The sequence below is a fragment of the Mustelus asterias genome, chromosome 12 (assembly GCF_964213995.1).
Source record: "Mustelus asterias chromosome 12, sMusAst1.hap1.1, whole genome shotgun sequence".
Lineage (NCBI taxonomy): Eukaryota > Metazoa > Chordata > Chondrichthyes > Carcharhiniformes > Triakidae > Mustelus > Mustelus asterias.
In genome coordinates, this window is record NC_135812.1 from 24,774,581 (window position 1) to 24,802,488 (window position 27,908).

The 27,908-nt window shown below is 46.5% G+C and overlaps 1 protein-coding gene across 1 annotated transcript in view; it reads right to left on the reverse strand.

Moving 5' to 3' along the window:
* Nucleotides 1-27,908, reverse strand: part of LOC144501878 (membrane-associated phosphatidylinositol transfer protein 3-like) — a 291,482-nt gene that overhangs the window by 21,802 nt on the left and 241,772 nt on the right. Inside the window, exons 13-14 of the mRNA XM_078225920.1 lie at nt 15,523-15,671; nt 4,719-4,868 (exon numbers count right to left, since the gene is read on the reverse strand). Of these exons, the coding sequence (XP_078082046.1) occupies nt 4,719-4,868; nt 15,523-15,671 (299 nt within the window). The remainder of the gene's footprint in view (nt 1-4,718; nt 4,869-15,522; nt 15,672-27,908) is intronic.

Genomic DNA, 27,908 nt, shown 5'->3' on the forward strand with positions numbered 1-27,908 from the left:
ACTAACTAGGGTAAATGCATGGGGTTATGGGGATCGGGCCTGGATGGGATTGTGGTCAGTGCAGGCTTGATGGGCCGAATGGCCTCCTTCTGCACTGTAGGATTCAATAATCCCTAGTTATCCTTGAACTGAATGGCTTGTTAGGCCATTTCTGAGGGCAGTTGAGAGTCAACCGCATTGCTGTGGATCTGGAGTCACATGATCTGGATGAGGGTATAGTTGGGTGGATTAGCAAATTTGCTGATGACACCAAAGTCGGTGGTGTGGTAGACAGTGAGGAAGGGTGTCGTAGTTTGCAGGAAGACTTAGACAGGTTGCAAAGTTGGGCCGAGAGGTGGCGGATGGAGTTTAATGCGGAGAAGTGTGAGGTAATTCACTTTGGTAGGAATAACAGATGTGTTGAGTATAGGGCTAACGGGAGGACTTTGAATAGTGTGGAGGAGCAGAGGGATCTAGGTGTATGTGTGCATAGATCCCTGAAAGTTGGGAATCAAGTAGATAAGGTTGTTAAGAAGGCATATGGTGTCTTGGCGTTTATTGGTAGGGGGATTGAATTTAGGAGTCGTAGCGTTATGTTGCAACTGTACACAACTCTGGTGCGGCCGCACTTGGAGTACTGTGTGCAGTTCTGGTCCCCACATTACAGGAAGGATGTGGAGGCTTTGGAGAGGGTGCAGAGGAGGTTTACCAGGATGTTGCCTGGTATGGAGGGGAGATCCTATGAGGAGAGGCTGAGGGATTTGGGATTGTTTTCGCTGGAAAGGCGGCGGCTAAGAGGGGATCTTATTGAAACATATAAGATGATTAGAGGTTTAGATAGGGTGGATAGTGATAGCCTTTTTCCTCTGATGGAGAAATCCAGCACGAGGGGGCATGGCTTTAAATTGAGGGGGGGTAGTTATAGAACCGATGTCAGGGGTAGGTTCTTTACCCAGAGGGTGGTGAGGGATTGGAATGCCCTGCCAGCATCAGTAGTAAATGCGCCTAGTTTGGGGGCGTTTAAGAGATCCGTAGATAGGTTCATGGACGAAAAGAAATTGGTTTAGGTTGGAGGGTCACAGTTTTTTTTTAACTGGTCGGTGCAACATCGTGGGCCGAAGGGCCTGTTCTGCGCTGTAATGTTCTATGTTCTATGTTCTATGTACATGTAGGTCAGACCAAGTAAGAACGGCATATTTTCTTCCCTGAAGGACATTAGTGACCAGATAGGTTTTTTCAGACAATCAACAATGGTTTCATGGTCATCAGTAGATTCTTAATTCTAGATTTTTTAAATTGAATTCAATTTCACAATCTGCGGGATTCGAACCCGGGTCCCCAGAATATTAGCTGAGTTTCTGGATTAACGGTCTAGCGATAATACCACTAGGCCATCGCCTCTCCATGGACCGATCTATAACCTCAGTCTGATGCCCAAGCGGCAAATTGAATGTCTAATTATTTTTTAATGATGATCTTAGTGTTTTCGTTCCCTGGCAATGATTTTCCCATCACCAAGTCCAGGATTTTTTTATTAGAAGGATTAATTAAATCTTTGCAGGCAATGGCATTTAATTTTGCATTGGTGGGCATCAGCGAAATCATTTTTTTGTTCCTCTGTATAATTGTGAATTTTGTCATTAAAGCTGTGAAAAATAATCCCTACTCTGTATTTGCTTCTCTGTCAATCCAAAGGAAGTTTAGTCATTGTACAAGTCCAGGGCTAATCCCGTCTGCACATTCCTGAAAATTGAGTGACCGTCCAAGGACACAACGTCAGAAAAAAAATGCAACTTCCAGATCAAAGGAGACAAGTCCTACTACAGTGAAACTGTTCAAAGAGTAAAATATATATATATATATATATATATTAAAAAGTCAAGCCTGAAACAGTTAGTGACTGTACTTTTGAATATGTAAATCGAAACTTGAGATGCAGAGGTCTAAAGAACAAATTCCTGGCATTGATTCCCTCAGTGTCTTTATCGTTAATGTTTCTTGTGGTCATCTGTAAATCAGTGTTATCTTGATTTAAAGTCCAGTGCTAAGGCACTCGCTGCAATCGACACATTTATCCATTCAATTAGTCAATTGCCTTCTTTTTAATTAATTCTTGAGATGTGAGCATTGCTGGTAAGGCCAGCATTTGTTGGCCATTCCTCACTGCCCTTAAGATAATGGTGGTGAACCCTATGTTATTGCCAAAGGTAAATTGCTGAATAAAATATATTATATATATATATATATATTCACATGATGATGTTGGCTTTGGGGAAGAGACTTCAGAAACCAGGTCCACAGAACCACCAAGTGCCCAAAGCCTGCAAATGCATTGATATAGGAAATTTGAATGGGAATTGCTGAACGTTGCAATGTACAATGGCAAATGCAAACAGAAAAGTGCAGTCAAACTTTTGTGATGGCAGGTATTGTGGCTCGTGGGAAGGAAGTCTGCATTCTTTGCAAAGGTTCTTAATAATCTATAATCTTAAAGTGGGATAACTGAAATAATTCAACATTAAACATTGAACATTTAGGGTGGCTTGGTTGCTCAGTGGTTAGCACAGCTGCCTCACGGTGCCAGGGATCTGGGTTCAATTCCGGCCTTGGGTGACTGCCTGTGTGGAATTTGCACCATGTCTCCCCGTGTCTGCGTGGGTTTCCTCCGGGTGCTCTGGTTTCCTCCCACAGTCCAATGATATGGACTGTGGGAGGAAACCCAACAGTCCATATCATTGAAGAACTTTAGTATAAAAAGTGTTATTGGAATAGGAGTTGGAGCTGGTGCATATATCCTGACTAAATTTGCGTTGTCTTTTCCTGACCTTGTTAAGGGACTATGTCTCATTAATATTAGACATTGGTCATGCTAAATTTCCCCCCAGTGTCAAGGGGATTAGTAGGGTAAATATGAAGGGTTACGGGGATAGGGCCTGGGTGGGATTGTTGTCGGTGCAGGCTCAGTGGGCCGAATGGCCTCCTATTGCACTGTAGGGATTCTATGATAAATATTAATAGCTTTGAAGAAGGCTAATGTAGTTACGAATTAACTTCATGAACAGCTTAAAAATGAGTTTTTTGAGCCCTTTCTCAGCGTGCTGGTGTGAGAAAGTAACAATCACAAACTTTTTGACCTTCATAGGATGGGTGAGCAAGCCTATGAAAAGAAGCCTTCAGCCTATACAGCTGAAGCCTGCATAATGCTGCTTATTGGGATCATAAAGTGTGAAGGTTATAACCAAAAGATATAAATATGCTGCACAGCCTTGGTGATGCATTTTGGTGGGAATAAGTGATGCATTTTGGTGGGAATAATGTAGGGAGGAGCGACACGATAAATGGAAGAACCATAAAGGGTGTAGAGACGCAGAGGGACCTGGGTGTGCAAGTCCACAGATCTTTGAAGGTGACGTCACAGGTGGAGAAGGTGGTGAAGAAGGCATATGGCATGCTTGCCTTTATAGGACGGGGCATAGAGTATAAAAGTTGGGGTCTGATGTTGCAGATGTATAGAACGTTGGTTCGGCCGCATTTGGAATACTGCGTCCAGTTCTGGTCGCCACACTACCAGAAGGACGTGGAGGCTTTGGAGAGAGTACAGAGGAGGTTTACCAGGATGTTGCCTGGTATGGAGGGGCTTGGTTATGAGGAGAGATTGGGGAAACTGGGGTTGTTCTCCTTGGAAAGACGGAGGATGAGGGGAGACTTAATAGAGGTGTATAAAATTATGAAAGGCATGGATAGGGTGAACGGTGGGAAGCTTTTCCCCGGGTCGGTGGTGACGTTCACGAGGGGTCATAGGTTCAAGGTGAAGGGGGGGAGGTTTAACACAGATATCAGAAGGACATATTTCACACAGAGGGTCGTGGGGGCCTGGAATGTGTTGCCGGGCAAGGTGGTGGAGGCGGACACACTGGGAACGTTTAAGACTTATCTAGACAGCTATATGAACGGAGTGGGAATGGAGGGATACAAAAGAGTGGTCTAGTTTGGACCAGGGAGCGGCGCGGGCTAATTGTTCCTTGTTTCTCATTTCAAGGCTTCATTCTATGATCATCTTGCTGGTGCCAGTACAGAGCGAGACTGCGGATAGTTGGGAACCTGTCTCGGGGGCAGGGAATTCATATGGTGTTCGTGGAAGTGGAAATGACTAGGGTTGGGAAGCATTTTCCGATCAGGGCCAGTGTGATCTCCTGGACTCGTTTCGATCGCCTCAGGGGGTCGGAGAGGAATTTCCCAGATTTTTTTTTCCCCCATATTGGCCCTGGGGTTTTTCACTCTGGGTTTTCGCCTCTCCCTGGAGATCACATGGTCTGGAATGGGGGGGTGGGGGTGATTTAATAGGTTGTAATGAACAAAGCATCGTAGCTGTGAGGGACAGCTCGGTGGATAGAATATTGGTATGTAGATAGGCTGGAAAATTGGGCGGGGATCCTGGATTCAGGATTCAATCCTGGACCGGGGAGCGGCGCGGGCTTGGAGGGCCGAAGGGCCTGTTCCTGTGCTGTATTGTTCTTTGTTCTTTGATCAGGCAGACTGTGTTTACCCGAGTCCAACGCCGGCATCTCCACATCAGGCAGACACCCAGCAGGATCAGGTTGTGTCTCCCAAGCATGTTTGTGAATCAAGTCACCGTTTCTGCAACTTACAGACTTGAGTGGTTTCAATCTTTTACCACAACTGTCTCAAAATATGACATACACAAACACGAAGAATCTGAAAGCTTGTGCACACAATACCTGACCACATCCACAGCTCCTGCTCTGACCTTAGGGTCGCTGCCCATGATAGAGACACTAGCAGCAAAAGACCCATCGATGCTGAAGACAACACATTCCATCCCCTTTGGCAGCACTGTAAGGTAGCTCTCTGCAAATGTCTGGTCACCTCTAGTTAAAGTATAAAAAAAAACAAGGGGATAGACGTTACCATGTTTTAAACTCGAGTACAATCAAGATTGCTGGATGCACATAATAATGAACGAATGGTAGTTAGGGCAAACTAGCCTCCCATCCACTGACTCTGTTTACACTTCCCACTGCCTCAGCAAAGCAGCCAACATAATTAAGGACCCCATGCACCCCGGACATTCTCTCTTCCACCTTCTTCCGTCGGGAAAAAGATACAAGAATCTGATGGGGAGATGCCAGCTTTGGACTGGGGTAGGTATAGTAAGAAGTCTCACAACACCAGGTTAAAGTCCAACAGGTTTCGGAGCGCTGCCCCTTCATCAGGTGAGTGGAGGATTGGGTTCACAAACACGACATATATAGACACAGACTCAATTTACAGGATAATGGTTGGAATGTGAAACTTAACAGGTGCAGACAATGTGAGTGGAGAGAGGGTTAAGAACAGGTTAAAGAGGTATGAATTATCTCAAGCCAGGACAGTTAGTGAGATTTTGCAGGCCTAGGCAAATCATGGGGGTTACAGATAATGTGACATGAGCCCAAGATCCCAGTTGAGGCCGTCCTCATGTGTGCGGAACTTGGCTATCAGTCTCTGCTCAGCGATTTTCCGTTGCCGTGTGTCGTGAAGGCCGCCTTAGAGAATGATTACTGAAGATCAGAGGCTGAATGCCCTTGACTGCTAAGGCTTGCCAGAGCCCGACTTGCCTGGGCTCGCAAAATCTCACTAACTGTCCTGGCTTGAGACAATTCACACCTCTTTAACCTGTACTTAACCCTCTCTCCACTCACATTGTCTGTACCTGTAAAGGCTTGATTACCTGTTAAGATTCGCATTCCAACTATTATCTTGTAAATTGAGTCTGTGTCTATATATGCCCTGTTTGTGAACCCAATTCTCCACTCACCTGATGAAGGGGCAGCGCTCCGAAAGCTCGTGCTACCAAATAAACCTGTTGGACTTTAACCTGGTGTTGTGAGACTACTTACAAAAGTCTGAGGTCACATACCAACCGACTCAAGAACAGCTTCTTCCCTGCTGCCATCAGATTTTTGAATGGACCTACCTCGCATTAAGTTGATCTTTCTCTACACCCTAGTTATGACTGTAACACTACATTCTGCACTCTCTTGTTTCCTTCTCTATGAACGGTATGCTTTGTTTGTATAGCATGCAAGAAACAATGCCTTTCATTATGCTAATACATGCGACAATAATAAATCAAATCAAATCAAATCTCCCAGTCTAATTTTGTTAATCACCATAAATCATTAATTGCTCAGGATTAGTTCCACTGCACTTCAGCTGAATAAAGTCCCTTTCCGAGGAATGCCGAACCATGGATCGATTTATCAGCATGTCATATTTGACACATCTTTTAAGCTTTGCTTGTTATTTTTCTAACTTAATTCTTTACAACTCAAGAAAGTAAAGCAATTAATAAACAAATGCCTCTATAACTACCATATGCATATAATATTTCCTTTAAAAACCATATTAATATCGGAGACATTTATAATGAATGACATTGTCTGTCCAAAGAATATCAGAATTAAGATTAGAAAACCGGATCAATCAAATTATCTGAAGCCAGCAAACTTTGGATTTTAGCTGAACTTTAAACTGCCTGTCAAAACATAGTCAAGGCAGTGAAATATGAACCATAAGAGGATAAAAAGTCAACTCCACCAAAGTGGCAGTGTAATTCTTCTTAGGACAAGGTTAATGTACTAAATCGGAGTGAACTTTTTAACCCGTTTTCTAAAATAAATTTTCATTTCAATGAAGCATTTCACAAGCACAGGACATCGCAAAGCACTTTACAGCCAATTCAGTACTTTTGAAGTTAGTCACTACTTGTGGAAATGCAGCACCAATTTGTGCATAGCAAACTTCTATATATAGCAGATAATAATGACCAGGTAATCTATTGTCTGATGTTGTCAATGAAGCAAAGAGCAAACATCTTAAAATGTAAATGGAAAAACACATGGGACCCCCGCAGCGACACACGGGACCCCCGCAGCGACACACGGGACCCCCGCAGCGACACACGGGACCCCCGCAGCGACACACGGGACCCCCGCAGCGACACACGGGACCCCCGCAGCGACACACGGGACCCCCGCAGCGACACACGGGACCCCCGCAGCGACACACAGGACCCCCCCAGCGACACATGGGATCCCCGCAGTGACACATGGGACCCCAGCAGCGACACATGGGACACCCGCAACGACACATGGGATCCCTGCAGCGACACATGGGACCCCAGCAGCGACATATGGGACCCCCGCAGCGACACACGGGACCCCCCCAGCGACACATGGGACTGCCGCAGCGACATGGTGGCACAGTGGTTAGCACTGCTGCCTCACAGCGCCAGGGACCCGGGCTCGATTCCCAGCTTGGGTCACTGTCTGTGCGGAGTTTGCACAATCTTCCCATGTCTGCATGGGTTTCCTCCGGGCGCTCCGGTTTCCTCCCACGATCCGAAAGATGTGCTGGTCAGGTGCATAGGCCATGCTAAATTCTCCCTCAGTGTACCCTAACAGGTGCCGTAGTGTGGCGACGAGGGGAATTTCACAGTAACTTCATTGCAGTGTTAATGTAAGCCTTACTTGTGACTAATAAATAAATAAACTTTAACTTTACATGGCACCTGCAGCGACACACGGGACCCCCACAGTGATACACGGGACCCCTGCAGCGATAAACGGGACCCCCGCAGCGACACACAGGACCCCTGCAGCGACACATGGGACCCCCGCAGTGACACATGGGACCCCTGCAGTAACACATGGGACCCCCGCAGCGACACACAGGACCCCTGCAGCGACACATGGGACCCCCGCAGTAACACATGGGACCCCCGCAGCGACACACAGGACCCCTGCAGCGACACATGGGACCCCCGCAGTGACACATGGGACCCCTGCAGTAACACATGGGTCCCCTGCAGTAACACATGGGACCCCTGCAGTAACACATGGGTCCCCTGCAGCGTCTGCAGCTCATCAGCTCACAAGAGGTGAGTGAATATTGGGAGATTGGAGTGCTATGAAAATAGTGGCAATCTGAAGCTGATAGAATCATAGAATCCCTACAGCGCAGACGGAAGCTATTCAGCCCATCGAGCCTGCACCCTCAACAATCCCAACCAGGCGCTATCCTTGTAACCCCACATATTTACCCCGCTAATCCGCCTGACAGTAAGAGTCAATTTAGCATGACCAATCCACCTAACCTGCATACGTTTGGACTGTGGAAGGAAACCGGAGCACCCGGAGGAAACCCAGGCAGACATGAGGAGAGTGTGCAAACTCCGCACAGACAGCGACCCGAGGCTGGAATCGAATCCGGGTCCCTGGCGCTGTGAGACAGCAGTGCTAACCACTGTGCCACCCTAGTTAGTGGTACAAATTGCCAAGTCTGAGGTCATCAACAGACAGAGGCTTGCAATTCATAATTATCTCCTGGACATGGCCGTCACAAGACGGTGCTTGTGGTGAAGCAGTTTCCTTCATTTTCATCCCTTCATATTGTCCCGATTAGTCCATTCCCAGCAGCAACCAAAGCCACTTTTTGAAAATTGCTGAAATGTTCATGACAAGGACGCAATGCCAAACGTGTAAATGAGATAGCGAAACAAAAATGGGCAAGTGATCGAAATATGAAAGGTGGACGAAACATCCTGAAAGAAAACAACAGCTCAGGCTAAATGGGACCCCGGTTCGATTCCGGCCTTGGGTCGCTGTCTGTGTGGAGTTTGCACATTCTCTCCGTGTTTGCCTGAGTTTCCTCCAGGTGATCCGGTTTCCTTCCACAGTCCAAATGTGTGCAGATTAGGTGGATTGGTCATGCTAAATTGGCCCTTACTGTCAGGGGGATCAGTGGGGTAAATATGTGGGGTTACAGGGATAAGGCCTGGGTGGGATTGTTGTCAGTGCAGGCTCGATGGGCCAAATGGCCTCCTTCTGCGCTGTAGGGATTCTATGGTTCTCTAAGATTAAGACTGCCCACTATTTTCATAACACTCCAATCTCCCAATATTCACTCACCTCTAAATGGGAAGAGGCCATTCAGCCCCTCAAGTGAGCTCCGCAGCCATTCAGTTGGTTCCCAGCCAATTTATATTCACTCTCATCTATTTGCCTTGGTTCCATAGTCACTAATACCTTCACCTAACAGAAGTCTACCCTCAGATCCAGTGGGTGGGAATGGAGACAACAGATGTGCCAATGACTGGCTTCAAGCCCTTCTTCAGGAAACCCTAGCAGATATAGAACATCCTTGTCACTGTTTACATGAATACAACAAGCTGATAAATTTACCAGCCTATTCAGTTTTGTTTGATTTCATTTTTAGCAAACGTTAGGAAGGATGTTACATTCCCATCTCTACCTCTTAAGATTTTGCAAGATTCATGAGCGACAGAAGTAATTTATGAACTGAAGGTTGATGAATATGGTCCACCACCGCAATAAGTAAAGAGATTGTCACTATTTAGTGTCAAAACAAATGGGAGTTGGAAATTGAACAAGACAAATATAAACTTAATGGGCAGACTACTTTTGAATAATTGCAGTGGAGACTCCAACTCAATGAAGAGTTCTGGCTTTGTCTGCTGTTATACTTTATTACATTACTTTAAAAAGAAGGTATTTGTTTCAGATTTCAGAAGGTTGAACAGGAGAAACTCACGAGCATATTTCACGGGGCAACTTTTCTGTTTGGATGCACAGAGTAGGGAGAAAAGTGTCATAGACTCAAGAACAGCTTCTTCCCTTCTGCCATCAAAGTTTTGAATGGATCTACCTCATATTAAGTTGATCATTCTCTATACCCTAGCTATGCACAGTGGTTAGCACTGCTGCCTCACAGCGCCAGGGACCCGGGTTCGATTCCCAGCTTGGGTCACTGTGCGGAGTCTGCATATTCTCCCCATGTCTTCGTGGGTTTCCTCCGGGTGCTCCGGTTTCCTCCCACAGTCTGAAAGATGTGCTGGTTAAGGGCATTGGCCATGCTAAATTCTTCCTCAGTGTACCCGAACTGGCGCCAAAGAGTGGTGACCATGGGATTTTCACAGGAACTTAATTGCAGTGTTAATATGACACTATTTGTGACATTAATGAATAAACTTTAAACTGTTACACTCCATTCTGCACCCTCTCCTTTCCTTCTCAAATGGTATGCTTTGTCTGTATAATGTGCAACAAACAATACTTTTTACTGTATACTAATACATGTGACAATAATAAATCAAAATTATACAGTGCAGGAAAGACTCTTCAGCCCGTCAAGTATGCACCAACAATATCTACCACTAAAGGCTAATCCTATTTTCCTGCAGTTGTCCCAAATGATTCACTTTGGAAGGAGTAACAGGAATACAGAATACTGGGCTAATGGTAAGATACTTGGTAGTGTGGATGAACAGAGGGATCTGGGTGTCCATGTGCATAGATCCCTGAGAGTTGGCACCCAAGTTGATAGGATTGTTAAGAAGGTGTACGGTGTGTTAGCTTTTATTGGTAGAGGAATTGAGTTTCGGAGCCATGAGGTCATGCTGCAACTGTACAAAACTCTGGTGCAGCCACACTTGGACTATTGTGTACAGTTCTGGTCGCCGCATTATAGGAAGGATGTGGAAGTGTTGGAAAGGGTGCAGAGGAGATTTACCAGGATGTTGCCTGGTATGGTGGGAAAATCGTATGAGGAAAGGCTGAGGGACTTGAGGTTGTTTTCGTTAGAGAGAAGAAGGTTAAGAGGTGACTTAATAGAGGCATACAGGATGATCAGAGGATTAGATAGGGTGGATAGTGAGAGCCTTTTTCCTCGGATGGTGATGGCTAACACAAGGGGACATAGCTTTAAATTGAGGGGTGAGAGATATAGGGCAGATGTCAGAGGTAGGTTCTTTACTTAGAGAGTAGTAAGGGCGTGGAATGCCCTGCCTGCAGCAGTAGTGGACTCGTCAACATTGAGAGCGTTCAAATGGTTATTGGATAAACATATGGATGATATTGGAATAGTGTAGATTAGATGGGGTTTAGATTGGTTTCACTGGTCGGCGCAACATCGAGGGCCGAAGGGCCTGTACTGCGCTGTAATGTTCTATGTTCAATATCCTTGAATATTATGATATTTCAAGTGCTCATCCAAATATTTTTAAAGGTTGTAAGGTTTCCATATTGCTACATTGCTTTTGTCAAGGTGCCAGTAGTTAATGAAGGCTGACAGCTGGTTCACCAACCAGAGGGTAGGGAAACCTGGCAACTCCTCCATGAAATGAAGCTGAAAGTAAGCCCCCTTAAATAGGTCGACAGAGGATTCCATGCTATCAAGACTGTTGTGAGCCAAGCTAATTAGCTTTTGCAGAAGTGATCAGCATAGCTGTGGGACTTGAATGGAGAGCTGTTTCATAGACTCATAGAATCCTACAGTACAGAAGGAGGCCATTTGGCCCATCGAGTCTGCACCGACCACAATCCTACCCAGGCCCTATCCCCATAACCCCATGCATTTGCCCTAGCTGGTTCCCCTGACACTAAGGGGCAAGTTAGCATGGCCAATCCACTGAACCCACACATTTTTGGAGGAAACCCATGCAGACACGTGGAGAAGGTGCAACCTTCACACAGACAGTGATCCAAGCAGGAAATCAAACCCGGGTCCCTAAAGCTGTGAGACAGCAGTGCTAACCACTGTGCCATCGTGTTGTCAGAGGTGACTTGAGGATCAAATCCTGAGAGATGAAAAGCAGTTTTATTTATTTATCAGTGTCACAATTAGGCTGACATTAACACTGCAATGATGGTACTGTGAAATCCCTAGTCGCCACACTCCAGCAACTGCACTGAGGAAGAATTTAGCATGGCCAATGCACCTAACCAGCATGCCTTTCGAACTGTGGGAGGAAACCGGAGCATCCGGTAGAAACCCACACAGACACAGAGAGAACATGCAGAATCCGCACAGTCAGCGACTCAAGCCGGGAATCGAACCCGGGTCCCTGGCGCTGTGAGGCAGCAGTGCTAATCACTGTCCCACCATGAGCCCTTACTGGAGCAAAGACAGAGATGTGAAGGCCTTCAGGACTCTAGGTAGTACCAGAAACGTGCTGAAGGGACTGGCTGTAAATTGCTGAGACCTACCTTTGCCGTATCAGCTATTTAAAGCGTCATTTATGATTTCCATTGAATACAATTTGCCCCTTAATTCTTGTTTAATTTATGGTGAAATTGATTAAATTGTTAAAATAAAAATTATAAAAAGTGCAATCTTGTCCGTCAATTTCTTCCATTTGTGTCATTTGGGAAGTTTTTAGGTTATTGGTTTCCACAGGGGTCATAACACAAGTGCGGTTTATATGTGACCCGATGTTGCAAGGATCAAAGGGTGTGCGTGTATCATAGCCATTCCAGATTCTGCACATGTTGGTGTTCATACATGTTGATTGTAACAGAGTCCATTGGCTACAAAAACAACAGCCCTGGCTGATGTTGCCTCTCCTTAGTCAAGGACAGGAAAGCAGACAGGATATTTCAAACCACGTTACGAATATCACAATTCATTTTTATTATATCTTCAGATGTTTGGAAGATTTCAGAACAGATTTCAGTTATATTGTATTGCCTTTGAGATACCCTCAAATGGTTCATTTCCTGTTCCAACAGAAACTCTTCAAATATTTCCATGCACTTTAAAATAATATTCTACCGTAGGTGCAACTGCCATCTAAAGTTACTGAGAACTGACTTGAAAGCAATGTTACATGCACCATAAAATGAGTTCAGAAGATCTACAATTTATTGTGCATTTGCTCAAACTTAATTTTCAACCTTTCCAGGTATATTTCTGTTCATTATTGGTGACAGAATGACATTACGTTTCCAAAAATGAGTTTGGCAGATGCATTCAACTTATATTTTTCAACAGAGCTGCATCGAATATATAGCCCAGAATGAGGCCGTTCAGGTCAAATTGTTTGTGCTGGAATTTATTCTCCAACACAGATCTCCTTCCATTCCATCTTCCTCATTTCTGAAGAGAAGGATCCAGGAAGACCAACTAAAAATATTGCTATTTAACCGTTTCACTAAAGAAATCCATATACGGAATTGAATACCTGTAGCAACCAATAGACGTGCATCCTTGAGTTCCTTAACCTGTGAGGGATCCTATGTATGCTTAGCTCTGTTTGCTTCATTTATGCAAAGACTTCATTTTAAGATATTTCTGCCGATGCAATTACATTTAAATGCTAAGCTTAAAAAGTTAACTAACTTGACCACATTTTAACACTCAGCAGGCATGCTGGGTTAGTTAGGGAAAATTGACTGCATTTCTGAAAGTACAATGCAAGTGAAAACAGGCTTTCTCATAAGCCAAAACAAAGTTTTTCACAAACAACATCTGCAAGTTGTTTTTGCAGTTAGAGACAGCATGTGCCGAGCAATTTCAATAACAGATATAAGAATTAACATCTATTGTAGTCATAGATTTTTAGATCAGTCCAGAATCTGTTTTGAGCTCTGCTGTGATCAGTACAGGACTGGCAAAAGCCAGCAACTCTCTCTCCCAATAATTCTTTTCAGTTCACTTTCTGTAATGTTTTAATTTTAAGTTCTGTGTAATAAAAGAAATTCAATGTATCAATGCTGTCTTCATCAATTCTGATGAATGAGTGGATCCTACAACCTGGTACAAGATCTTGGCCAATCTGTAATAGAACTGCGTTTACCCACTATGGCCAGAATTTTACTGTCCCGCCCACCACGGGAATCGGAGCGGACAAGGGGCGGACCATGGAAAAGTTGTACAATCCTGTCCATTACTCTGTATTCCTGAATGAAAGTCGATCAATTTCAGGCTCAAAGATTTCAATTGCCCCAGCATCCACAGTATTTTGGGAGAACAAGTTCCAGATCTCCACTATCATTTAAGTGAAAAGTACATCTTGATTTTGCTCCTGAATTAACCAGGCTTTATTTTGAAGGTTTAGCCTCTTTATTCTGGATTTCCCTAGCAGAAGAAACAGTTTCTCTGTGTTACCTTGTCATTTTAAACCCCTCAATCTGATCACCCCTAAATCTTCTGAATGTGGACTTTAACCTGGGTTGAATTATATATTATATGGAGATGCCGGCGTTGGACATCTATATAATTCAATAGGAAGTTTAACAACACCAGGTTAAAGTCCAACAGGTTTATTTGGTAGCAAAAGCTACACAAACTTTCGGAAGGCTCCGAAAGCCTGTGTGGCTTTTGCTACCAAATAAACCTGTTGGACTTTAACCTGGTGTTGTTAAACTTCTTACTGTGTTTACCCCAGTCCAACGCCGGCATCTCCATATAATATATAATTCAACCCATTACGTTCTCGTGAATTTTGGTAGGAGGCCAAAATATCTTTCCTGAGATGTAGAGGCCAAAACTCATGAGGCAGCATGGTGGCACAATGGTTAGCACTGCTGCCTCACGGTGCCACGGACTTGGGTTCAATTCCCGGCTTGGGACACTGTCTGTGTGGAGTTTGCACATTCTCCCCATGTCTGCATGGGTTTCCTCCGGATGTTCTGGTTTCCTCCAACAGTCCAAAGATGTGCGGGTTCGGTGGATTGGCCATGATAAATTGACCCTTAGTGTCAGGAAAACTAGCAGGATAAATATGTGGGGTTGCGTGGATAAGTCCTGGGTGGGATGGTGGTCGGTACAGACATCGTTGGGCCGAATGGCTTCCTTCCATACTGTCGGGATTCTATGATAACAACTTAGAACAAAAAGAAAATTACAGCACAGGAACAGGCCCTTCGGTCCTCCAAGCCTGCACCGACCATTCTGCCCGACTGAACTAAAACCCTTACCCTTTCCGGGGACCATATCCCTCCAATCCCACCCTATTCATGTATTTAAAAGTTTATTTATTAGTCACAAATAAGGCTTATATCAACACTGCAATGAAGTTACTGTGAAATTCCCCTAGTTGCCACACTCCGACACCTGTTGCAACTAACCAGCACGTTTTTCAGACTGTGGGAGGAAACCGGAACATCCAGAGGAAACCCACGCAGACACGGGGAGAAAGCGCAAAATCCACACAGACAGTGACCCAAGCCGAGAATCAGGTCCCTGGCACCGTGAGGCAGCAGTGCTAACCACTGTGTCACCGTGTCGCACGAGAATCATAGAATCCCTACAGTGCCTTTAGGTCCATCAAGCCTGTACCAACAATAATCCCACCCAGGCCCTATCCCTGTAACCCCACATTGTTATGCTGCTAATCCCCCTGACGCTAAGGGACAATTTAGCATGGCCAATCAGCCTAACCCGCACATCTTTTGAGTTGACATTGAACGCAATGCTCCAGGTGGAGTCTGATCAAGTTCCCCATCAGCACTTCCACACATTTTTGTATTCCAAAATCCCGGTGCAGTCCATTTAGCCTGTGTGATTGCTCTTGCGTCTGGGGGCACTGACTTTTAATGACTTCACTGGTATAGAGCCAAACGACATGACTTCAAAGCAGCCGGAACTGAATCAAAGATCTTTTCAACTACAGAGGTAACTGCGAAGGGTTTAAACTGGGCTCAACTCATTAAAAAAAGACAGACAGACAATATATAATACCTGACAACCATCTTCACGGGGTAAACTCCAACACTGAGCTTCTTTCCGTCTGGAATGGTGTACAGGATTCTGCCGCTGTTGCTGGTGATCTCAGTGTCAAAATACGCCCACCTCCCTGAAGGTGGCTGTGTCATGAGGAGAATGTCAACCTGAACGGCATGGAAAAAAACAACAGAATGTAAAAGTACTGCCTTGGGAGGCAGAATTCATCCATTGCTCTGAAGGAAATAAAAATGATCAATCTTCGCTTTTTGTCTCTCTGACATGTCTCCCCATGGATGGGAACTGCTTCATACCACGGCTGACAGGAGGCGCCGAGCATCTTTTGACGGCTGTGATATTGAACAAAGGAAATCTAAAATATCATTATCCGAAATAACACGACTCCCCATGAGATACTGCATCACCAACTCCGACAGCCTGTAGTCATGTCCGACAGCCAATTTAAAAAAAAATTGATCATTAGTAAGTCTAAAACTTACTGACGGCAACATCAATAGCCCAGAGAGATCATTGTTATCATAGGAACCCTACAGTGGAGAAGGAAGCCATTCGGCCCATCAAGTCTGCACCAACAGCAATCCCACCCAGGGCCTATCCCCGCTTAGTTCCCCTGCTAATCCCTCTAACCTATCACATCCCGGCACATTAAGGGTTAATTTAGCATGTCCCATCAACTTAACCCGCACATCTTTGGACTGTGGGAGGAAACCGGAACACCCGGAGGAAACCCACGCAGACACGGGGAGAATGCGCAAACTCCACACAGACAGCGACCCAAGCCGGGAATCGAACCCAGGCCCCTGGTGCTGTCAGGCAGCCGTGCTAACCACTGTGCCACGATGGTCACTATGTGTCACAGTCTCGTGACCACACTCGTTGCAGATACGTTCGTTCGCCCTCGCTATACCCACACACACACACCCACACACGAGCAACTCTTCATTCAAGGTAGCAGTTCTGAACTACAGGCAGCATCCATTCTTGCATTCACTCAAGTGGTAAGCTGGTCAAGGTTTGCTTCGTGGCTAATGATGCAACCTTCCACTTGGTGTTTTAAATAGAACTGATACTATTCAGTTTCCCCTATTGCGCACACATGCACTTCTGAGAATCAAGTCACACTTCAACGACTGCAGAGAAACATATAAAAGCTTCCACAGAGGAGGAAATCTGTTGACTACAAAATTAAGTTAATTTTTAAGTTTCAATTTTAATTAACTTTAATGAACTCTCCAATTTTAATTTCACGGTTGGACATTACAGTGGTCTACGTGACGCTAACTTGCCTTTAAATTTAATACATTTCTTCACTTTAATCTAACCAGAGAAGCTGATGGCCCAGTGGTATTGTCGCTAGTCTATTAATCCAGAAACTCAGCTAATGTTCTGGGGACCTGGGTTCGAATCCTGCCACGACAGATGGTGGAATTTGAATTCAATAAAAAATATCTGGAATTAAGAATCTGTGGTGAACCATCGTTGGTTCACCACTGGGGTTTGTTACTATGTTACTGTTGGGCTAGGGTGTTGTTACTGTGGGGGTTGTACTATGTTGTTGGGTTAGGGTGTTTACCTGTTATAAGAGTTATCGTGGCACATTCCAGTGGGGTCCCGCCTCCGGTGGCGAGGTATAAGACCCCCTGCTCCGGCAGGACCCCTTCAGTCTGAACTGGTGTATTCGTGTTAGTAGTTCCATTGTTACTTTATTAAAGCCTTCAATACCGAAGCCTTGGTTCCATGTGCTTATTGACGCGCATCAATTTAATAAAGTAAACAGAAAACTCACAACTGTACGACAAGAAGAAAAAAACAGAGAGTATGGAACAGATTCTAAAACCGGATCGTCTGACACTGGACCCACGTGCGGTCGGTGCAGCTAACACATTCGACCATTGGTGGAAGTGCTTTGAGGACTACCTGGCAGCCTCGGTAGCTATCACTACAGACAGTGATAGACTCCAGGTCCTCCACGCAAGGGTAAGCGACACGATTTACCTAGCCATTCGTGCAGCTCCCACTTACCAGGGTGCCGTCGAGCTCCTAAAGAAAAGGTACACTATGCCACCCAACGAGATACATGCTCGTTACCTCCTCGCTACACGACGTCGGCAGTCGGGCGAAACCATGGAGGATTATGCCAATGAGCTCCTGCAGCTTGCCAGGGGTTGCGACTGTAAGGACGTCTCCGCCGAACAGTATATGTACGACCTCGCCCGAGACGCGTTCGTAGCAGGGGTAGGGTCCTCGTACATCAGGCTTAAATTGCTAGAAAAGGGGAAACTCAACTTGACCCAGGCAATGGAGATGGCCGTGAGGTTGGAGGCGGCGTCGAAGAGCTTGGCGCTGTACCCCGAGGACCACGTGCAGTCAACGTGGTTGGAGCAAGCTCAGCTCCCTCCTCGCCCCGCTAACCCGCGCTCCCAGATCGATTCGACGACGGCGGCAGCTCCAGGTGGCCAGCGATGCTATTTTTGTGGAGGGGCCAAGCATCCACGGCAACAGTGTCCGGCAAGAACGGCAATCTGCAGCCAGTGCGGTAAAAAAGGCCACTACGGCAAAGTCTGCAGGTCCAAGCCTAAAAACGGCAGTGTAGCTTGGTCTAAGTCTAAAAACGGCAGTGCAGCTTGTAACCCTCCAGAACGGAGACAATCTCCTTCGGCATCGCAGTACCCACGAGGTCCGACCACGTGCGATCCCAGGACGGCGCCATCGTGGCTGACGGAGGAGGAGGAAGACCACCAGGAGTCGCTGCGCTTGGCGCCCTCGGCCACATGCGATTCATGGGGGCGGCCATCATGGTCCACGACGACTAGGAGCGACCAGCAGGGGTCCTCAGCGTCCACATCGGCAGCATGCAGCAGCGACCAGCAGGGGTCCTCAGCATCCACATCGGCAGCATGCAGTGGCGCCCAGGGGCCAACGGTGGCGTCGATCTCTCTGGATCAGACCAGGCATTACAGACTGGAACATTCTATGATGGAGGTAAAGGTTAGTGGCAGAACTGTGAATTGTCTGTTTGACAGCGGAAGCACCAAAGTTTCATACACCCTGAAACTGCTAAAAGGTGTGGACTCCGGATTCTCCCTGCCAAACAGACAATTTCCATGGCATCACGGTCCCGGTCTGTACCGATCCAAGGACGATGTATGGTAACTCTTGAGGTACAGGGCACAATTTACGAGCAATACAGGCTCCTTGTGTTACCTCACCTTTGCGCGCCAATTCTCCTCGGACTAAACTTTATGGCCCACATGAGGAGTGTGATCCTACAGTACGGTGGGCCACTCCCTTCACTGGCAGTAGGGAATCAGCCGCAGCCTCCAAATTGCCCAAAGCGCCCCGCATGCAATCTATCCACCCTGAAAATTACTACACCATCCCTTTTTAAAAATCTGGTTCCTGGCTGCAAGCCCATCGCTACTAAAAGTAGGCGTTACAGCGCTGAGGACCGGATCTTTATTAGATCTGAGGTTCAGCGGCTCCTCAAGGAAGGGATCATACAGGCCAGTGCTAGTCCGTGGAGAGCGCAGGTCGTGGTAGTCAAAAGCGGGAACAAACCTCGGATGGTCATCGACTATAGTCAGACCATTAATAGATACACGCAGCTGGATGCGTATCCTCTCCCGCGCATTTCTGATATGGTCAATCAGATTGCGCAGTACCGAGTGTTTTCTACCATAGACCTTAAGTCCGCCTACCATCAACTCCCCATCCGCCCAGAGGACCGACAATATACGGCTTTTGAGGCGGATGGTCGTCTATACCAATTCCTCAGGGTTCCATTTGGTGTCACCAATGGGGTCTCGGTCTTCCAGCGTGCTATGGACCGAATGGTGGACCAGAACGGGTTGCGGGCTACCTTCCCGTACCTGGATAACGTCACCATCTGCGGCCATGACCAGCAGGACCACGACACTAATCTCCAACACTTTCTGCGCACTGCATCTCGCCTGAACCTGACCTATAACAGGGAGAAGTGCGTATTCCGTACGCGTAGGTTAGCCATCCTCGGATACGTGGTGGAAAACGGGGTCATTGGCCCTGATCCAGACCGTATGCGCCCACTCACTGAACTTCCCTTGCCCGCTCGCACGAAAGCACTGAGGAGATGCCTCGGGTTTTTTTCGTATTATGCACAGTGGGTCCCCAACTACGCGGACAAAGCTCGTCCGCTCCACTTACGCCGGAGGCCCAATTGGCCTTCAAGGTTTTGAAGAGCGACATCTCGAAAGCCACGATGCACGCGGTGGATGAATCCATCCCTTTCCAGGTGGAGAGTGATGCATCTGACTTCGCCCTAGCCGCCACACTAAACCAGGCAGGCAGGCCCGTCGCGTTCTTTTCCCGCACCCTTCAAGGCCCAGAAATTCGGCACTCAGCGGTGGAGAAGGAGGCTCAGGCCATTGTGGAGGCAGTCAGACACTGGCGCCATTACCTGGCAGGGAAGCGGTTCACCCTGATCACGGATCAACGATCCGTGGCGTTTATGTTCAGTAACACGCAGAGGGGCAAGATCAAGAACGATAAGATCTTGCGGTGGAGAATTGAGCTCTCCACCTATAATTACGATATTATGTATCGTCCAGGGAAGCTCAATGAGCCCTCGGATGCCCTCTCGCGCGGAACATGCGCCATCATGCAGGAGGACCGCTTGAAGGCTCTCCACAATGATCTGTGTCATCCTGGAGTCACCAGACTCTACCACTTCGTCAAAGCCCGCAACCTGCCTTACTCGGTGGAGGATGTCAGGTCAGTGACTAGAAGCTGTCGGATTTGCGCAGAATGCAAACCACACTTTTATCGACCAGACCGGGCACAATTGGTCAAGGCCACTCGCCCTTTTGAGAGGCTGTGTGTGGATTTTAAGGGCCCCCTTCCCTCAACGGACCGGAATGTCTATTTTCTCAACATAATAGACGAGTATTCCCGGTTTCCGTTTGTTTTCCCCTGTGCGGACACGTCAACTGCCACCGTCATTAAGGTTTTCAGTGAACTTTTTACCCTGTTCGGGTACCCCTGCTACATTCATAGCGACAGGGGCTCGTCGTTCATGAGCAACGACTTGAGGCAATTCCTGCTCTCATTCGGGATTGCCTCTAGTAGAACCACGAGCTACAACCCTAGGGGTAACGGACAGGTGGAAAGGGAGAATGCTACAGTCTGGAAGGCTGTCCTACTGGCACTGAAATCCAGGGGCCTTCCAGTCTCCCGTTGGCAGGAGGTCCTTCCAAATGCGCTCCATTCTATCCGCTCCCTCCTGTGTACGGCAACCAATGCTACTCCCCACGAGAGGATGTTCTCATTCCCTCGGAAGTCGTCCTCGGGGACCTCATTGCCAGCCTGGTTGACGTACCCAGGACCCGTCCTTCTGCGGCGCCATGTGAGGGCTCGCAAGTCCGACCCCTTGGTCGAACCGGTCCAACTCCTCCACGCCAACCCTCAGTATGCCTATGTGGCATATCCTGACGGGCGAGAGGACACTGTCTCCATTAGAGACCTGGCGCCCGCAGGGGACGTAGCAACTCCTGTCGCTCCTATTCCCCCAGTCACGAATCCACTACTCCTCATTACTTCCCCAGACGTGGCGCGGTCAGCACCGGGACCAGTGCACAACACTTTTACTCCCATGTACAGCTTGCCTGAGACTCGGAGATCGGCGCCACCATCATCATCACCACCACCACTACGACCAAACGTTCCAGGATCCCCTGCACCATCGCCTCACCAGGGCCGGCCGGCCCGGGAGTCCTTGAGGGGACAGCCAGACGTTGCTTTGGAAAGAGCGCCACCACAAGCACCTGCTCCGGTTTCGCAACCGATGTTGAGGAGATCGGCACCTGCCCCGGTTTCGCAACCGGTGTTGAGGAGATCGCAGCGTCGGTGCGGTCCTCCAGACCGTCTGGACTTGTGAATCCTGTGATTTTTCTGTTATTGTCTGTTTATATGACCTGTTTTTCGTCCACCCCGCCACCTTTTGTTCTTAAAGGAGGGGTGAATGTGGTGAACCATCGTTGGTTCACCACTGGGGTTTGTTACTATGTTACTGTTGGGCTAGGGTGTTGTTACTGTGGGGGTTGTACTATGTTGTTGGGTTAGGGTGTTTACCTGTTATAAGAGTTATCATGGCACATTCCAGTGGGGTCCCGCCTCCGGTGGCGAGGTATAAGACCCCCTGCTCCGGCAGGACCCCTTCAGTCTGAACTGGTGTATTCGTGTTAGTAGTTCCATTGTTACTTTATTAAAGCCTTCAATACCGAAGCCTTGGTTCCATGTGCTTATTGACGCGCATCAGAATCTACTGATGACCATGAAACCATTGTCGGGCAAAACCTGTCTGGTTCATTATTATCCCTTTAGGGAAGGAAATCTGCCGCCCTTTCCTGGTCTGGCCTACATGTGATTCCAGAGCCACAGCAATGTGGTTGACTCTCAGCTGGCTCTGGAGAACTAGGGATGGGCAATAAATACCAACCAGCCAGAGACACCCATGTCCCAAGAATGTAATAAAAAAAAGGAGGAATAATCTTTAAGATACAAGCAAAATGCAGTGGATGCTGGAATCTGAAACAGAAAATGCTGGAAAATCTCAGCAGGCCTGACAGCATCTGTGGGGAGATGCGCTCAGATTTTCCAGCAATTTTTGTTTTTGTAGGGATAATATTTATTTAAGTAATTAAATTCCTCCTCCCATGGGTGACCATGGTGATGGATGCAACCATCAGCCACTTTGATAGTGTGTACCATGGGATGGCCCACGTATGCCCTCTCAATGCTCTGCTCATTCATGCACTTTTTCAAGTTGGCCTGGTGGGTTTGAAGGGCCTGCGCTACAAAACGTCGTCCTGGCAGGATACAGCTACATGATGCTGCATGGGGTGAAAACAGTGAGATAGTCAGTATTTGTCGCACTGGTTAATTTGGAGAATAACTTTGCTTCAAACCAAGCACGTAGGGCGCCTGTCAACGGATGCTGTTGTGGACTTTTTCACTGCAATTGTTCATGGTGGGAGATATAGGAAGGATATCAGAGGTAGGTTCTTCACGCAGAGAGTGGTTGGGGTGTGGAATGGACTGCCTGCAGTGATAGTGGAGTCAGACACTTTAGGAACATTTAAGCGGTTATTGGATAGGCACATGGAGCACACCAGGATGATAGGGAGTGGGATAGCTTGATCTTGGTTTCAGATGAAGGTCGGCACAACATCGTGGGCCAAAGGGCCTGTTCTGTGCTGTAATGTTCTATGTTCTAACTGACTAGGGTGCCACTTTCACCTGTTTGCTCAATGCAAGTGTGGAGAAATGTCAGCTAGGTCACTGGCTTCTGTGAAGACCAAATGGAATAGGTTTAATTCAGATGCATGCTTCGATATGCAGTATTTTGTTTGCAATATTACAGATGTTTCACAAGATACTATTCCAGTATTCATTAGAAAAAAGGGAGAAATGATTTTTAATAACACTTTACGATAAATGCAGTCAAATTATAGATCATTTTGCACATCATTCATTTTGTCCTGACGTTCTCCAACTATAGAATACAATATAACTAGTTTCAAGCATCTTTTCATTGTCCATCGGAAAGACTTTTTATTTTTATTTATTAGTCACAGGTAAGGCTTACATTAACACTGCAATGAAGTTACTGTGAAATTCTCCGGGTCGCCACACTCTGGCGCCTGTTCGGGTCAATGCACCTAACCAGCACGTCTTTCAGACTGTGGGAGGAAACCCATGCAGAAACGGGGAGAATGTGCAAACTCCACACAGACAGTGACCCAAGCTAGGAATCAAACCCATGTCCCTGGCGCTGTGAGGGCAGCAGTGCTAACCACTGTACCGCCCTGACTTATGGAGCTACTGGTAGCAACTCTCTATTGAAGACAGTGTGGCTTAAGTAGCTGATACTTTGAGCTGGTTATAATTATACCATATTCCGAATTGGAATTCAATAGATCAGAGTACACTGACTGTCAGTGCAGTCATGTTGCAGTTGTCTTCTTATCATTTCCATTTTTAACGTTATTTTGTAAGCACAGAGGTTTGTGCAGAATTGGCACTGCATGGGAGAGATAGGCAGGAGTGAGGAACTGAGCTTGAACATTCAACAATGGCGATCAAAAATCAAGGGAGGTCAAGATCCAACAAAGCATGTGTTGGGAAGGATGCAGAACACAAAATCCAGGTGACTGAAAGAGGGTTATGAGAAGAAGAATTCGTTTTTAGTTTAGTTTCTTTATTAGTGTCACAAGTAGGTTTACACCAACACTGTAATGAAGTTACTATGAAAATCCTCTAGTTACCATACCCTGCTGCCTGTTTGGGTACACTGAGGGAGAATTTAGCATGGCCAATACATCTAAACAACACGTCTTTCAGACTGTGGAAGCAGTAAGAAGTCTCACAACACCAGGTTAAAGTTCAACAGGTTTATTTGATAGCACGAGCTTTCAGAGTGCTGCTCCTTCATCAGGTGAGTGGGAGTTGGGTTCACAAACAGGGCATATATAGACACAAACTCAATGACAGACTTGAGACAATTCACATCTCTTTAACCTGCGCTTAACCCTCTCGCCACTCGCATTGTTTGTACCTGCACAAAATTGATTATCTGTTAAGACTCACATTCCAACCATTATCTTGTAATTGAGTTTGTGTCTATACATGCCCTGTTTGTGAACTCAACTCCCACTCACCTGATGAAGGAGCAGCGCTCCAAAAGCTCATGCTACCAAATAGACCTGTCGGACTTTAACCTGGTGTTGTGACTCTTCTTACTGTGCCTACCCCAGTCCAACGCTGGCATCTCTACATCAAGATTGTGGGAGGAAATCCACGCAAGAACGGGGAGAATGTGCAAACTCCACATAGACAGTCACGCGAGGCCAGAATTAAACCAAGGTCCCTGGCGCTATAGGAAGCAGTGTTAACCACTGTGCCATATTTGTAACCCGAGAGATGTCGATTGTGATTTGCTTCGATTATATTGTTGAAAAACGTCGCTCGTTATGTTATGAATGCGACTTTTAGTTACGTAATAAGATTGGCAGAGCAGATTTTGAAAACAATCATTTTGGCAGTTTGATTGGCTGATTGCTATTTGTTCATGAGCTGCACTTTTGCCTCGGATATTCATTTCACACACACATAGTAATCCCTTATAAATAGAACATCTGCATTTATTCAACAGTGCTTTCCAATTTGCACATTTTAATCAATTTGAATAAATTAAGATTCATTGACACTGAGCCAATCAGGACTTTTTTGTAAATATTTCCTAGGTCCTGTGCACCTTAGGTAATGTTTGGTGTCTCAGATTTGCAAGTGTTGCAACACTTTTGGTGTTTGAGCATGTGTATGAGGTCTTGCACTGATTTTTTTTAAATTGCGCTTTTGATGAAATGATGATGCATATGTTTAAGGTTGTTGAATTTATTGGACAGATTTTCTGATGAGTATGAGTTCAATCATTCAATCGGTTTGCATTACGTCCACCCCTTGGTATTGAAAGGACATTATTTCACTCAAATCCTCCCTGCCAGCCTTGGATCAGTTCGCAGCACGCTTGACCCCAGAGTCAGAAGACTTTGGGTTCACGTACCCATTCCAGGACCTGGAGCATAACAATTCGGGCTGATGCTGCAGTGCAGCACTGAGGGAGTGCTGCGCTGTCGCAGGTACTGGCCGCGATTGTGCGGCCGCATGGTGCCCAGCGGAGATCGCGCTGCAGTGGAGCGGGCTTGGAGAATCGCGGGTGAGGGGGTCTAGTGTGCTCAGCGCCGACGCGAAACCCCGTTGCAATCCTCCCAGCCACCGTGCCAGTGAGGGCGGAACCAGATTTAAATATGCTGAGTCCGTTTGAGGCCGGATTCTCCCTGCTCCCAGGATTCTCCGACCCTTGGGAGCAGTGGGAACCCAGCGAGAGTCACTACTCGTCTCCAGAAATGGGTGTGATGGCCACGCCAGAGGGCTCAGAAACCACTGAAGTCCCCAGGTGATTGGCTGAGCAGTTCCCACATGGCAGTGCCAACCTGGCAGTGCCAACTGATCCACTGGTAGTGCCAATCCGGGAGCACCAGTTGGACACTGCCAGGTATCACTGCTGGGGTATCAGATGGAACATGTGTAAGATCTGGCAATTATTTTATGCAAGAAATACTGAAAGTTGCCCGACTGATTTACCTAAAGCATGTAGTGATACTGGATGTCCATCTCCAGCAACAAATTGGTTCCATAATAAAATTGGACAGAATTATTTTTCAAAAAAGTAGATGAGTTGAAAGATATCTGGTGTTATCCTGACTACTGAACAAAGAGTCTTTTCAGAAAAGCTTCCCCTCGAGAGCTTCCAAAATTCTAATACAGCATTATCAAGTAAAAACTCTTTACATGTGCCTGTGGTGAATAAACTCATCACAGTGACCACTGGGGTCAAATTATAAATCAACTGCAGCATTAATCTCTACCAGGTTATGTTCCCTTGAGTTGATACGAAGGGACCAAGGGAGCATCTTGTGAAGAGTGACCACATTATTCGATAGATAGTCCAGCATAAAAACAGACTATTTGGCCCAGCCAACCCATGCTGGTCTATTTGGCCCCATTGGTCCCCTACCCTAAATGCCTACATGCACAATCTTCTACCTGGTTCTCCCTGTATTCATCTAGTATTCCCTTAAATGCATCCAAGATCTTCCAGTGGAGGCATAGTCGGAGATCATGAAATCAACACTCCATCTGACAAATGAGACCAATTCTGGATCCTCCACCATGTTTTGTATCTTCAGATCCAATGACTGACCCCTGCGGCACTGCACTAGTCCCTAAACCCTCTCCCACTTCTTTATTACAAGCCGTCCATTTCACAATCAAATTTCAATCTCATGCACTTCATTCCATCTCACCTTTTCCAGTAGCCTCCCATCCACTGACTCTGTCTACACTTCCCGCTGCCTTGGAAAAGCAGCCAGCATAATCAAGGACCCCGGACATACTCTCTTCCACCTTCTTCCATCGGGAAAAAGATACAAAAGTCTGAAAACACGTACCAACAGACTCTAGAACAGCTGCTTCACTGCTGTCGTCAGAGTTTTGAATGGACCCATCATATATTAAGCTGATCTTTCTCCTCACCCTACCTATAATGGCAACATTATATTCTGCACCCTCTCCTTTCCATCTTGCCTATGTACTTTGTGAACGGTACGTTTTGTCTGTTTGGGGGGAAGAAACAATACTATTCACTGTATCTCAATAAATGTCACAATAATAAATCAAATCAAATCTTGTGAGATACCTTACAAAATTGCCCTTGAGAATCAGTCTACCGATCATTGCATAGCACACACAAGCAAAATGCCTGCTCAGTTTCACAACTGGAGCAGCACGGTGGCACAGTGGTTAGCACTGCTGCCTCATAGTGCCAGGGACCCGGGTTAGATTCCCCGGCTTGGGTCACTGCCTGTGCGGAGTTTGCACATTCTCCCTGTGTCTGCATGGGTTTTCTCCGGGTGCTCCGGTTTCCTCCCACCGTCCGAAAGACATGCTGGTCAGGTGCATTGGCCATGCTAAATTCTCCCGCAGTGTACCCGAACAGGCGCCGGAGTGTGGCGACTAGGGGAATTTCACAGTAACTTCATTGCAGTGTTAATGTAAGCCTACTGATAACTAATAAATAAACTTTTATTCTATTTATTTTTTATTTAGCAAATAAAATGTGAAATACTGCAGATGCTGCAAAACTGCCACTTTAATTCTCCATCTGTCCCACATTGTTCTCATGTGATTCTATTGGAAGGCTGAAGAACGGCACCTAATTTTATGATTGGGCCTTCTAGATTTAACAATAATTTCAGATCAAAACCACTGCTCCTACAGTAACCATTCTGCTTTTACTGTTTTCACTCTGCTTCTCTTACTTGACCTGTTAGCCTCCCACGTTTGCCCTGCACAATCATCCCTTTTGTCATTTAATCACCGCTGCCTTCCACCCTATCATAGACTGTCCTTTTTATTCCTCCCCCTCCACCGTTTCCCCCACCTCCCCACTTTCCCTGCCTTTGTATTTGCTTACAATCTGCCACAATTCTGACTTCTTCCGGTTCCCAAGAAAGATCATTGACCTGAAACGTTAACTGTTTCTCTCCACACAAATGCCAATTCTTTCCAGCACTTTCTGTATTTGCACTAGTAGACGGTAGTTGTATATAGTTATAGTTTCGATTCAGGTGAATAATGTCCTTAAAACAGTCCACAGTTAGGGCGGATTTTTATGGCCCTATCACGGGGGAGGTGGAGCCGTAAAACGCGGTGAGCCGTCCGTAAGTCCACTGACTTCGGCGAGACCGTAAAACCCTGTCAATGTAAAATTCTGCCCTTAGAGCCCG